A 14,163-nucleotide genomic window follows, 5' to 3' on the forward strand; every position below is an offset into this window, starting at 1 on the left:
TGGACGGAGGAAATGGTCATCCGAGGATGTGAGGAGCTCTTCCTTGCCGAATATTTTCGAGAACAGGTCCTGGGTGTTGAGTTTGCGCCTAGGATTTCCTGTTTGGAAGGAGGGCAGCTCTAATCTGGTGCTCACACAACCCTGAGCTGGGTAAAAAGAATTAGGGTTAGAGCGGTTACATGAACCGCCCCAAATCACAGGTCAGTGAGTGAAGTTCCAAGACTTCACTCTTCTTCATCTCAGCCAGTGCCCTCTGCCCTCATTCAGCAGATGGCAATAGTAATCCTTGCACAGTTGCCCCTTAGGGCCGGTGTGGCTAGTGATGTGAGCCTCGGAAGCCGGGGGGAAATCGAGCCATTGCCAAGTCATTTTAAGCTGAGAAAACAGGCCGGGAGAGGGGAACCTGGACAGGATGAGGCCGATGCGGAGGTTCTTCCACAGCTGAACCTCATCTGTTGCTAGGCTTGGCCGATGCACCTTTAATTTAATGCATATTTACCTAGCAGAGCACTCCTGGCATGGGCTTGGGAAGACAGCCAGCAGGAGGTAATGGATATCCAAGTGCTTAGTATGTCAGCTAATATGTCAGCAGTGAGGATGGGAATTGGGATTTCCAGGATGTGCTCTCCTTCCTCTTTTCTAGAAACCTCGAGGAAAGTTAAACAGTCATCCGTCAGCTCCCCCCACGTTCCATTTTGGTCCTGTCCCTTAGAGAAAATGTCAGCAATGGCCCTGAGCGGGTCACCTCTTCACCAGGCTTGGGGAATCATGGGAGTGGCGATTTAGGGGCGACCCTCACTGTGGCGTCAGAAGCCCTGCGGTTCCATCCTCCCCGGGCAGGTTTCCCCAAGGCTGCAGCCCTTGGGCTAGGGTTGGGTTAGGGCCTTTCTAGGCCCGTTTGCTTATGGGGAACAAGAAGAGCTGGATGGGGCGGCCTTGGAGGCGCCTTCCCAGCAGGCCTGGCCTCCGGTCCTCTGTGGATCACCACGGGGCAAGATCCACACCACTGGTGTGTGTGCCTGATCCTCCCCCTCACAGTTCCACCAAGGACCCCCCCCTTCCCGGTGAAGTTCCTGTCGGGCGCCCCTTTCCTGGGTCCATCGCCCAGCTGCCTTGCGGTCCCTCAGGGGGGTGCGGGCGCCAAGACCTGGGGGGCCCTCGTTCGCTTTCTGGGGGGGCGTGGGAGTGGCGGAGGAGACGCACGCGCGCGCACACACAGGCACAGGACTCCGGCGTTGGGGTGAGACAGGGCCACGATTTAATGATTCGATGTCCAAAAGCCATAAACATTCAATGAATCAGGTTGGTTTGCTCCAAAGGGACTGGTACAACAGCCAAAGAATCCACTGGAATCGGTTTGTACAGATGAACCAGCTCACAAATGCCACGAGAGAGATATGTTCAGTTGAAACACTACAATGAATAATATACATTCAGATTCTCGATAAAAATCTCCCTTTTCCGCGTTCTCCGTGAAGTCGCTTCTGCAGAGGTTAAGGGGGACAATACTAAAAAGGCACCGACAAGACAAAGCAGGTACATACAAAGCCGTTGGTTTTCTGGGACGTGTTCGGCGAATGCCTACGCTCGGGCCGGCCCCCGAGAGGGCAGTGCGGACGCCGGGGTGGACGGCCGCCCTTTCTCACGTGCTCTTCTGGGCCGGCCGGGCGGCAGGAGAAAGACTGCTCGGCCGGACCGACGTCGGCACAGCCGTATAAAAGCCCGAGTGCATCGAAAAGTGTCAGCAGAAGGACTGCCCGATAGTTTTTAATGGCTGCATTTACAAAAATATTCCCCGCCGAGGGGGCTTACTCAGAAACAGTGATTTACAAATATAAAAGTACTCCGCGAGGGCCCCGGTCACGTGCGTGTGCAGATGCAGGCGTGGACGTCCTAGTACCATACTACAGACTACAAAAGTTACCAATTTCTTTAAAAATTAGATCAACATAAGAAAGAGCTCCAACTGAATAGCTGCTCTGAAATGGTCTAAGGGGGACGCGGGGCAGACGGCGGGCAGTGTGTTTTTCACCAAGGATGGCCACTCAGCCCTCACCTGGGTCTCAGTTTCCTCTCCTGTAAAATGGGCGAGCTGAACCAGATGATCTGGGGTCCCCGCAAGCATCAAGGGTCTGTCGCTCCCGGGCTCCTCCCGGCAGGGACCCCAGAGGCCGGCGAGTCCAGGCCATCCGGGAGCGCATGCTCAACAGTGAAAAGCCTTTTGGGGAAGCGCGACCCGGAGGCCGGGGAGCGGGCTTGGGTTCTTGCATATCTGGTGTCACGGGAGGATTTTGAAAGCATTTCAACCAAGGCCACTCGTTCCTAGCGGGTTTCTGCCAGCATGCCCGATGCCAACAGCCACTACAAACTCGAGGCCAAAGGGCTTGGCGCAAGCCGAGGCGGCTGCCCAGAGCACCGGATTAGGGACCCACCGAGGCCGGGGAGTGAGGACGGTCTCAAGACCGAACTTTTAATACAGAGGCAAAGGAAGCAGCATGGTCCAGAGGAAAGAGTGCTGAATGTGGAGGCAGAGAACCTGGGTTCCAATCCAGACCCTTTTATGACGAGTGACCTTGGATCAGTCACTTGAACTCTGTAGGCCTCGAGTTTCATCATCTGTAACACGAGGGGGCTGGCCTACAGCTTCCAGTTCTTAATCTAGATAAATCCATTTGAAAAGCATCGGGGAGCAGCAGGGAAGATAAAGTCATGCACGCTCCTCAGGAAGGGGAGGCGGAGGGATCGGAGCTCTCTCTACGCCCTACACGAGCTGGCACTGTGCCCCAGTGCCCGCTGGGCTTCTGCACAGAGCCGGGAGGCCTGGGGGCTCGCGCCGTCCCGGCGCCCGAGGAGCCCTTCGAGAGGAGAATATGGTTTCCTACCAACCTCACGCCCATCCCAGGAACGAAGGGAAGGCAGGCCGCGCGGCCCAGGGGCAGGCAAGCCTGTGCCGTCCCCACACGCCAGCCCAGAGAAAACCCAAACTTCCTCTTAGCGTGCAGGTGCGGCCCGGGCACAAGAGGGCACGGCCTCCGCGCCTGTCCGCGCCAGGGAGGAGGAGGAGAGGGGCCGAGAGGCCCGAGTCTCAGTGGACACGACTCAGAGGTAACGAGAGATTTGGGGTCTGTCCATGGGCGAGGGGCGCGGAGACAGGCGTCCAGGAAGCAGCAACAGTCATGCGAGGAGGGCACGGGACGTATCTGGAACAAGGAAGGGGTCTCCCCATGGCGCGAGGACAGCGGCAGAGAGAGGAGGGGACGTCACCGAGGAAGGAGGACCCTGGCACAGGGGCTCCTCCTGCCCGGCCCAGCGCTGGGTGGTTGGGAATGAGCGGGCGAGGCGGCCCCTCCTCTGCTCCCAGCCCTCAGACCTGCACCGGGCAGGCCTCCCTCCCTGGCAGGGTCCCCTCACTTAGGGGAAGGGTCTTTTTGCATACTCTGTAAACACTCACTACTGCATACAGGAGCTTTGGAAGGGCCCGAGCCCCGAGAAAGGGGAGGGTAGCCGGCGCACAACGGCCCCAGCATGCTATGGGGCGGCCGCCTCGGGCCTTTGGGACAAAATCCCCATCTGCTGGGGCTGGACAAAGCAGTTACGAGAGAGGCCGGCCGGAAAGCAACGGCGCGAGGATCTGAGGCCGAATTAAGGGCGCTTTCCGGGGCTCCTGCTCGGGGAAGTCCAAGTGCAAACGAGGGGGTCACTGACGTAAAGTGCCCGCGACAGTCCGAATCGTGGCCCCCCTCACACACAGAGAGAAAACAAGGTGCCAGTGACGGGGCCGGGCGGCGTCTCTCAACCCAGAAAGCAAGCAGGAGACTAGACGAGGGCGAGCGGACACACGCTGCCGCCTGTGGCGGGTCACCAATGGGGAACACACAGGAGTGTCAATCACAATTCTTCAGGCTGAAAGAATTCATCAAAAGCAGAGAAGCCACAACTACCAAAGCCGCCCCTCAGAGGGGCTGAAAGTGGAGAAGCCGAGACAGGCCAGAGGGACAGACCGAGGACCGAGAACTGGGAAGAGGAACGTCCCCGCGGAGCTCGTCAGGGTCCCCTACGAGAGAAGAGAGAGCGTCGTTAACGGGGAGGCGAGAGCCAGGCCACGCAGGGGGTCGGGGGGGCAGGGGGCCTGGCCCACGGCCGCCTCTCTCAGGCCCTCCCTCCTGGGCGGGTAGGATGCCGGCGGCTGTGGGCAGGGGCTCCGGCATAGGCTTGTGCCCGTGCTGGGCGAGGGGCTCTGCAACTATCGTCTCATCTGATCTTGACAACAGACCGGCGAGGCAGGCCTGTGGTACCCATTTTACAGTTGAGGAGACGGAGGTGGGCAGGTTATGTGACTTGCCCAGGGACCCTGGCTAATACGGTCTGAGGGTGGATTTGCACACAGCTCTTTCTAGCTTTCCACCGAGCTGCCTCAAGAGCCATCGCAATGAGGTCAGAGGTCTGACTTTTTAACTGTTCTTAGACTGCAGGGAAAGGATTATTCTGACAAGGCCGGGAATCTGTAGAGCCGGAGGCCGCTTTCTCTGGGCAGGGGAGCCCCAAGTTCAAATACCATCTCAGCTACTCAGAGGCTGGAGGGTCCTCAGGTTCCTGCCCACATGGCTGCTGAGCTGCCCTGGGGAGCTCCAACAGATCACTTGGCATATTGCTGGGCCACGTGACAGCGCCACGCCTGTTGATGGCCAGGAAGGAGGGCCAAGGCGTCCCTTCCTGTGTTCCGGCAGAGCCAGCCATGGGTGGGGGGGTTGAGGCTCAGCTGAGCCCTTTCTAGCAGTAAGACCAGTCAGCAAGAGCCCGGGCAGAGCTTTCCTCTGAGGCCAGGTGTGGCCAGATGACTGAGAATTTTAGATTTACTGCACCCTGCTTAGTCTAACAAAACAGGAATGTCTACACCCCTACTTAAGGATTAAGTGTTGAGAAGGATGGCCTATGACAGACATGTGCTAGCAAATGACAAATCAGAAATAACTGACAGATCCCTGGGCTGTCCTAAGTCAAGCTTAAGCTACCATTGATACATGTTGTTAGGGTCCCGGTTGTCGCCCACCACCACAGAAGGCTGACAGTACAATCGGGCAAAGGGCCGTTTATTGATCTGGTAGCACCAGGAGACTCAGCATAGAGTTCCCCCCCAGGGGACTCAGTACAGAGTTCCACTGTAGTTCGTGAATCCAGAGGTTTTTATCCCTACTACCCCCCCAGCATATATGGCCCTCAAGTCCTTATCTGGTACGTACTATTGCTGGAACCTTGACGTGTTTATGTCTTCTGCCGGGGGTCTGCTTGGCCCCTAAGTTCTTATCTGGTACATACTGCTATTGGGACCTTGATATGTTTATGTCTGCTTACGTTCTGAGCAGTTGGGGGTTTGCTCAGGTCGCCCTCATTTCCCACTTTTTTTCCTCTTAGTGGGCAGAGGGAAGGTCCACCTGCTGAGACAGCTTGTAGCCTTTGGCCTGGGGTTGATACTGTTGTCGGAGGGCCAACACCTGGATGGTGTCCAGGCGGTCTTTCACGAACTGAACAAGGCGGTTGAAAATGCAGGGGCCAAATGTTAAGAGTAGGATTAAGATTATAAGGGGCCCTATAAGGGACGTGACTAGGGTAGTGAGCCAGGGAGAGGAGTTAAAAAGGTGGGCATACCAGGGGTTAGCAGTTTCTCTCTCCTATGTGTGGTGTCATGTATTCTGTTTGCTAGCTGTCTCCCCACTGCCCCTAACAATGTGAGACGCAGGAAAGTGATGTAAAAACGGTCTATATATTTTGCATCACTTTCTCTCTCGGTCTCTTTTCACGGAGAGGTGGCTGTGGCGGCAGTGTGCTGAACGTCTTGGCATCTTGGTGTGGTGGCAGCTATTGTGTGGGTTTAGTAGTGGGTGTCCTTGATACACTACTGGGAGAAGCTCTGTAACCTAGTTCAGGTGAGGCGTCTTCTCTGAGCTCTTTCAGAGTTTAGGCTGATTCTTTTCTCCTTTGCCTTCCAAAACACTATTCTCTTAGGAAGCCTCTAATCTTCTGAAAAGATCTCGTGGTGGAAGTCTTTGAACTTCTCCTGGCACAGGCCAGGCGGGAGAAATCCTATACCCTTTCCCTCTCTCTTCTCCTTAATTCCTTCCCTTTATATTAATTAAACCACCATAAAATTTCCAAACTGACTTGGGTATTTTATTTGGGATATTCCCTGGTGACCAAAAAAAATTAGATTAAGTCACCCTAAAATTTCCCCTTACATGACTGCCCAAGGAGCCGTGGGACCACGATGATCATGGAGGCCACAGCTGGCTTGCGTTGGGCCACATGATGCACTTAAGTCATCGCAGGAACGTTACGATCATCCCAGAAGCAGGCAGGGAGCCTGAGGGACTGCTGGGGTTAGGACAGTAAGTCTGGAGGCTTGAGGAGGCGGCCCCCAAGTGCCCATCACCTGGCCTTGCTCGTCTCTACAAGAGAAGGCACCCAGCATGCCTCATCTTAGAGGGTCTTGTTGGCAGCTGCCTGCTGTCCGACACTTTTGGCCTTCAATCCTCTATTGCTAGGGCTAGAGCAGAGCCTGCCCTCCAAGGCCTGGAGGAAGATCGGGGTTTCTTTCCTAGGATAATGGACAGTCAGGGGCAGACTGACCACTCCGACTAGAGTTTCCTTTAATTACACATGCAGGCTACAAACACAATTCAGAGAAGGGTTCATGGCTTGGGAACTGGGAAGTAGGCAAAGCTTCCAAGGATCTGTGCTGTGGCCCTGGGAGTCGAAAGCATCATCCATTTGGCCCCCAAATGAAGATTCGAATCCCACCATGCCACTCACCAATTGGGTGACTTCAAGCAAGTCACTGGAATATTGTTCCTTAGTTTCTCTATCTCTAAAATGGAGACAATGCTCATGTCACCTCTCCACCTCACAGGGTGAGATTATTTGGGGTCTTTTTCTGGATCTCCAGAGCTTGGCACAGTGTCTGGTACATAGTAGGCACTTAAAAATGCTTGGAGACTTTGTTTGCAGCCCCCAGCTCCTACTCTGCAGGAAGCTATTCCTGTTTGGCTCAAGCCAGTGGTTATTAGCTGACATTTTCATTATTGTTCCTTTGAGAGTGCTGACAATGAAGGCAGTTTTAAATTGTCTTCCCATGTCGACAGGTTTAACCCTATAGAAATATCTGCCACTATTATAATGACCAAACATTAAGGCCAGACTTTAGGGTCCTCATTTCTCCCTTTCAGAAAATCCTTCCCTTCAAAACAGCTTCAGAAAGATCTGATAAATCAGTGGAGAACAGGGCCACAACAGCTAATTAAAGGAAACGAGATTTGGGGGGCGGAGGGAGGGGAGAGATGATGAATGAAACCAAAGAACGATGATCTTGTCCTCCATGGTACGTCTCTGGCGGGCTCTCTATGGCTAGTGTTGGCATTCTTCTCGTGTACCAGGTAAAAGTGCCTGTGCTTGGCTCTGCCTTCTCTGAATGGACAAGCTTCGCTGGATATTCTCTTCCAACGCCTAACAGTGCCCCTGAGACCCCCTGGGTTTTTCAGCTTGGGCCCGGGCACTAGAGGACCTGGTGGTTTGGGTGACCTGCAGAGGTGGGATTGGTGGGAAAGCCTCGCTTGGCAGCGGAGAGAGGAAGCTGTCCTGCCAGCAGCACCTTGTCCAACACCGAAGGTGGGCCTTGGAACCATTTTTAAACAAAGCCTCAACCCTTGTCTTCCTTGTGGAAGGAAAATGCTTTAAAAACCAGAGGGCCGCGGAAGAGTGCACTATTCCCATTGCCTATAAAGGGGGGAAATCACCCCCCCGAACCCCCCTCCCAGGTCTTGGGGCCCCAAGCAGTGCCGTCTGATTTCGGGGAGATGGCAGCATCTAAATCACCTGTAAAAAGTTAAGATCGGTATCCGGGCTGGAATCTAGCAGTCTCTTCAAAAATCAGCTCCTTCAGCTTCTCCTTGGGCAGGTCGTCCAGCTCCATGTCAAACTTGAACGGGGCTTCGGCCACAGGCTGGAGAAAGAAACGTGTGTCAGCGTGGGTCAGCTGGGGGACGCCCCGAATCCTCTGCGGTTGTCAGGGGGTCGGCGCACCACAAGGGCCGACTCTGTCACCGTGAAGATTCAGTTCAATCCTCTTCCCTTCCACAAGCACGAGCGCCCAAGATAAGCGGAGCGACGACGACCCGTCTCGACTAGGCTCCAGACAGATCTCCTGCTGCTTAGGCCAAAGGGCCCCCTCCCAGGGAGAGCCCCGACTGTCCCGGCCTCCAGCCCTCCACCCTGCCCCTTCTATCGGGCAGGGACGTGGCATCCTGGCTTGGAACCACCTTGCACTGTGTTTTCCCACTGTTAGAAAATGGTGGCTCAGGTGGTGAGTGCTATAACTAAGTGACGTCACAGGCTAAGCAGGCATTTATGGGCCGCTCTGAGACCCAACCACCACCGAAACCTTTGTTTCCTTTGGGGAAATGGAACTGCCTCAGAGACCCGGAGCCCAGCCGCTTCCAAGGTGGGCAGCCCCGCAGTAGGTAAAGGTCGGACTGTGCTCGTCTCCAGGAGCCAGAGAACACCCCCCTTCTCGAGCCCAGTGAGCTGCTGGCGATTTAGCCTTGAGCCCAACAGCGGGCAACCCCGGGAGGCAGCCGCCACAGGCATTCCCACTGCCCCCGTGTGAGGGGAACTGAGCGGGTTCCAGCCAGCCTCATAACGTGCGCCCTTCCACGCCCCGGAAGGCACGCAGCGCGGGGCACCCTGGGGATCCGCAGATTTGGAATGTGGGGGCTGGAATGGACGGGCAGGACGGGAATGATGACCCTCGTCTTGAAGACGGGGACATGGAGCCACGTCCGGTGACCTGGAGGAGGCTCACAGCCGTCAGCCAGGCACACACATCAGTCGTGGAGACCAGGGATGGGGAGCCAGTGGGGGGAAGAGTGGCTTGGGGTGCTAGGGGCTCCACGCTCCACAAACAGCAGGTTTCTCTTCATTTTCGGGCTCAGAGCTCAGCCCGGTGCAGGCTCCGAGCAGGGAGGTCAGCGAGCGTGGACTTGTTTCGACCCAGGATGGTCCCCAGCATTTGCTCTCTACCCAATCTTCAGAGACTCACCAGGAAGGAGGCTGCAGCACAGCACCCCCACCCCCACCCCGGATGGATACACCAAGAGGGGCGCTGAGTGTCTCAGCTCTGCCAGGAACGAGCAGGGTTGTCGTGGCCTGGGCAGTGCTCCCAAGCTCCCCGAGAACACCCTCCCCAAAGGGGCCCCCCAGAAGAGCCCCCCTCACCTCGTCACTGGGGTCGTAATACTGCTCCAGGTAGGGGTGGGCCAGCGCCTGCTCCACTTCGATCCTCTTGTGAGGGTTGAACGTCAACATCTTATCCAGTAAGTCCAGGGCTACGAAGGGAAGCGAGTGACGCTTTCAGGCGTGCGTCTGAGGGGACAGGGCCCAGCCTGGAGGGCTCTGCAGCCAATGTCCACTGTCCCGCCCCCAGGCTTCATCAGGCCCAGGCTCTCCGACGCGAGCTGTGCCCAAGGACGGGGGAGTCCCGATGGCCCCCCATTCCTGGCCTCCTCACTAACTCACAGAGAGAGCGCCATGTTCCAAAGAGGCCTGGTCTGACCAGGGGTCTCTCCTACTCAGCATTAGCTCATGACTGACTCTACAATCACAGACGACTCGTCTGGTTTGTAAATACATCAGAAGGGGCAGCCAAGTGGCTCAGGGCATAGACAGGCAGGCCTAGACTAGGAGGTCCTGGGTACAAATCTGGCCCTAGACTCTTCCTAGCTGTGTGACCCTGGGCAAGTCACTTAACCCCCATCGCCTAGCCCTTACCGCCTTGGAGTCCTTAGTATGGATTCTAAGACAGAAAGTAAGGGGTTCTACTTAAAAGAAAGAGAGGCCATCGGGCCCTGGCCCCAGTATACCTCGTGAGATCAGCCAGGTTGGTCAGCCTGGCTTTCTCTCGGGTCCTTAGCCAATGCTCCATGGGTCGTGGGCCAGCTGCCTCCTGGCAAGGACTGGAAGGCATTCCTTCCTCCTCACCTTTGCCTCTCAGAGTATCCTCTGTCTTCTTCAAAACTCAGAATGCCATTCTTTAAAGTTGCTCATGCATCCTGGGCTGACTAAACTGCAAATTTTAATCTGTAGTAGCATATCTAGGGCAGCTAGGCGGTACAGTGGAAAGTCCTGGAGTCAGGAAGATTCAACTTTGTGAGTTCAAATCTGTCCTCAGACACTTACTAGCTGTGTGACCCTGGATGAGTCACTTAACTCAGTTGGCCTCAGTTTCCCCATCTACAAAGAGAAAGACTGCACACCACTCCAGTATCCTGGCCAAGAAAACACCCGATGTGGTCACTGGGAGTTGGACGTGACTGAAAAATGACAACCACCACCGCAACAACATTCCTATCCTTCTGCTGAGCTTCGTGAAGCCAAGTTCCTTCTACCCCAGTGACCAGTTCGGCTTCTCCCTGCTATTGAATCATCAGCGCGTTTCTCCCCAAGAGAATCCCTGGCACCTCCTGACCGAACCCTGGGCAACAGAGAGACTGCAGAGACGGACCCAGGTTAACTGTACTGTGCCCATGAGCTCCAGAACTGAGGGCAAAGATTGGCTTGGCCTAAACACAAACTAGAGAAACCCGAGTGGACACTCAGAAACAAGTGGCTCCTTGCTCTCTAGGCACCCCTCCTTCCCCCACCCCGACCCTCTGAGAAAGCCAAAGAAGCAATCAAACTTTGACCAAGCGGGTGCGGATGCTTCTTTACAACAGCTTGCCAGTTTCGACATGTTGATAACAAAAACAATGATGATAAAATAACCAAAGCACCTGGCGGACCATCCCCGAATTCACAGGAAGGTAGCTCCAGCCTGAAAATTCCACTGCAAGCCAGGGGGGCCTGAAGGAGGAGCACATACCTTTGGGGTCGGCATTGGGGAAGAGTCTATTCCACGGCACCTTGTTTTTGTGAGGAAGAGACAGTAAATAGTTCCTGGCTTTTAGATTTATTATGCAATTCAAGTCTTCTTGTGAAGGAGACCCAAGAATGCCTATCAAAAGAAAGAATTTATATTTTAAAAAAGAGAAGCACTTAGAAATGTGAGAGAAAGGCAGAAGAGCTGGCCCATAACCCCCCATTCCCTGCCCCAGAAGTTTAAATCTAACAAAACAAGCAAAATCTCCTCTTTTACCGATGGGGAGAAGGAGACCCAGAGGGAAAGGCTTGCTAGGAAGAGGCTAGAGCTCCCCCACCCTTTCGGTCCACATGGTCAAACAAGGAAAAGACCACCAGCAGACATTTCTCACTGCCACTGTATACGGCCCACCTCTGTGGAGCCACACTCGTCACTTGGGGGTGGCACTGGAGGCGGCACCAGCAATACATGGTCACTACCGCATTTCCCATGGGTGCAACTTCCCCTTTTCTTTCACAACGAATTTGAAAGCTAGCGACAACCAGGAAAAAGTGAAAACCCATGACGATTCCTGGCTAGAACACAGAACCAGCTGCCTCACTGGAGGGAAGGGCTTTGACTAAAAAGAGATGGGACAGGCAAGCTAAATCAGCAAAGCTTTTGCAATGGAGGTAACGTGGCCCACATGCCAAATCTTACCGAGAATGTGGTTCAGCTGATCAAGGTAATGCTTTCCAGGGAAAATGGGCCTGTTGGAGAGCATCTCAGCCAGAATACAGCCCACAGACCAGATGTCAATGGACTTGGTGTAACCCTGGAGGGTAAAGGAGAGGATGGGAAAGCAATTAGCCACGTGGAGGTCACGGCTGGCTGGCATCCTCCAGGACACAGCGGCTCCCCCTCCCTCGGTGAACTGGAATTGAGAAAACGGTGACAACTTTATTCTCACTCATCTCTAACCGAAGTTTGGCGTTTCCTCTGATTGTTTACAAACCTGATTATGAGAAGGGCCAAGAAGGGGGAAGAAGTCCTACTCCACACACTCTGGTTCCCCATCAGCCTGGTGCTTACCTAGACAGGGAAAGTGACAGCCAAAGGTTCTCAGGAACTTGTCAGATCAAGCTAGAATTCGAATCTGGGTCTTCTGCTCACAAGGCTCCATCACAGAGATTGACTCAAGATAATCTGAGAGTTTACCCTCCTCATGCCTTCTAAATTCAAGACAATTTAATTTGACAAATGCTTCTTATGTGCCTATTATGTGCAAAGTAAAGAGAAGGGCCCAAAGGAGCCTCCGTTCTGCTAAGAGAAGTCTAACAGCCGTGAGTTAGGGAGGGAGGGACCCAGGCAAGGCCTATGCGAAGCATTTGGGGAAGGAGAGAATATTTTAAACTGTGGGCATCAGGAAAGGCTTCATATGAGGAGAAGGATTATTTAAGTAAACTAGCTGTAAAGGCAGGTTGCAAAGGAAAAGATTGAACATTGAAAGAAGAGATGATTGACAGCCAGAGTAACAGAGGATCATGGGAGAAGAGGGACAACCTGGGGGAGCTCTGAGAGGAACTTGAGGAGGCAGGAAGCACTTTCTTTGCTGGAAATCTTGGCGAGAGCCAACCAACTGAGGATTTACCAGTGACTAACTCTAGGACTTCTCCTGAAGAGCACTTGACTTCATTGTACCTCTGAGAACATCTATCTAGAGTGTCACGTCTCTTTGGACCTGCGGGGTCTTGGACTCTCGGGTGGAGAGCCCGACTCTCTCCCCTGCCTACTGCATTTTCCCTGCTATTCCTTGACCCTTCTAATAATTAGCTTAGCATGAAAAATAGTGGGAAGAGAAGGTGAAACTCTGCCCGGCTCCGAAGCTGACAGAGTGAAGGACCTTTTGGGACATGGATAATAGGGACCCCGATTCCCTCATTCCAACTCCCTACTTCCTTATATCTAACATCTATTAAACATATTCAAAACGCCGTCAGATCTTTTCTAGAGTTATTCAAAGGAGCTTTGAGGGAGTCATTGACTTCTAGTGTTGCTCAAGACCCCTCCCCTGCTGAGCCATCAGACTTGGGCAAGGGGATTTGGGGGTACTCTCCATCACCCAATAGGAGAGACTGCCCTTCAACTCTCCCTCACTTACTTAACAGGGGAACCCCCTTTTCCTGAGTAACACCCCTTGATATCGCAGCCCAGAAAGAGTGAGTGAGTGAGCTCAGTAGGACTTCTACTCATCTTTACCTCGTACCGTGCTCACTAATAGTAGCTTCATCTAGCTCCACCAGACCATCAAATACCAGCCCCAAGAAGAATCAGTTACTGTATCTTAAATAATCACTAAACAGCAAAGATCCTTTCCAGGCCAGGAAAGCTGCTTGTGTGAATGCATGGAGAAGTGAAGGAGCCGGTTGGCTGTTCCTCGCGGCTGCCAAGCGGAGGGCACATGAAGAAGTAGAATGTGAAAAAGGCTGCAAACAGGCAGAGGGGAGAGCTCGACGGGGAGGCAGGTGCCTGCGGTCTCACACTAAGGAGCCTGTGTTTTATCATGGGGGTGAGAGAGCTACTTAAAGGAAGAACACTGGATTCCAAGAAGATACCCTCCTGTGAATAAGGGCCCGAACCAGAGAGGGTCTTCATCTCCTTGGAGGTCATGGCATCCCCACTAGCACTGAGCCAGTTCTCTGCCCACCAAAGGCTCTCTACAATTCTTTGGCAGAGTTCTTAAGTCTCTATTTTGTCTCACTGAACTGGAATTTTAAGTGAGAGGCAGAAGGGAAAGATGTGAACAATTTCAAGTATTAAAAAAATGTAAAAGTATTTGCACACACAAAGGAGAGGCTGTCAACTGATGGGAGAACCTTCACATTTAATATCTCTGAGAAAGATACACAGAGAATTGATCCAAACAGAGAAGAAGGACCCCAAAGGCGAAGTGGTCAAAGGTGATGAACAGAGTATCCAAAGAAGGAACGCTGACTTCAAAGAGTGCTCCAGATCATTAGTAAGAGGAATGCTCATTCCACCACTGGGAAGAGTCTAGCCTAAGGCCCCAAGATCAGTAAGGAGAACAAGAGACGAGAGAGGGAGCTATTGGGGGCTTTCTGGAAAGCCAAAGGCAGGAACACCAGAGCACTCATTCACTGTCCTGGAAAATGATCTGAACTCTGCTTAGACAGCACTGCCCGCTATCTCAGCAATCCTAGGAATATGTCACAAAGAAGTCCGAGACAGAGCAGAGGCCATCCCAGGCCTGGTAGCTATTA

At 53.7% G+C, this 14,163-nt stretch overlaps 1 protein-coding gene across 1 annotated transcript in view; it reads right to left on the reverse strand.

Moving 5' to 3' along the window:
* Positions 1–1,235: 1,235 nt before the first annotated feature.
* MAPK1 (mitogen-activated protein kinase 1) overlaps positions 1,236–14,163 on the reverse strand; it is an 85,805-nt gene continuing 72,877 nt past the window's right edge. The window contains exons 5-9 of the mRNA XM_001378172.5: positions 11,603–11,717; positions 10,907–11,038; positions 9,265–9,374; positions 7,867–7,993; positions 1,236–4,054 (exon numbers count right to left, since the gene is read on the reverse strand). Coding sequence (XP_001378209.2) covers positions 7,877–7,993; positions 9,265–9,374; positions 10,907–11,038; positions 11,603–11,717 — 474 coding nt within the window. The 3' untranslated portion in view covers positions 1,236–4,054; positions 7,867–7,876. The remainder of the gene's footprint in view (positions 4,055–7,866; positions 7,994–9,264; positions 9,375–10,906; positions 11,039–11,602; positions 11,718–14,163) is intronic.

Source organism: Monodelphis domestica, chromosome 3 (assembly GCF_027887165.1).
Source record: "Monodelphis domestica isolate mMonDom1 chromosome 3, mMonDom1.pri, whole genome shotgun sequence".
In the NCBI taxonomy this organism is placed as follows: Eukaryota; Metazoa; Chordata; class Mammalia; order Didelphimorphia; family Didelphidae; genus Monodelphis; species Monodelphis domestica.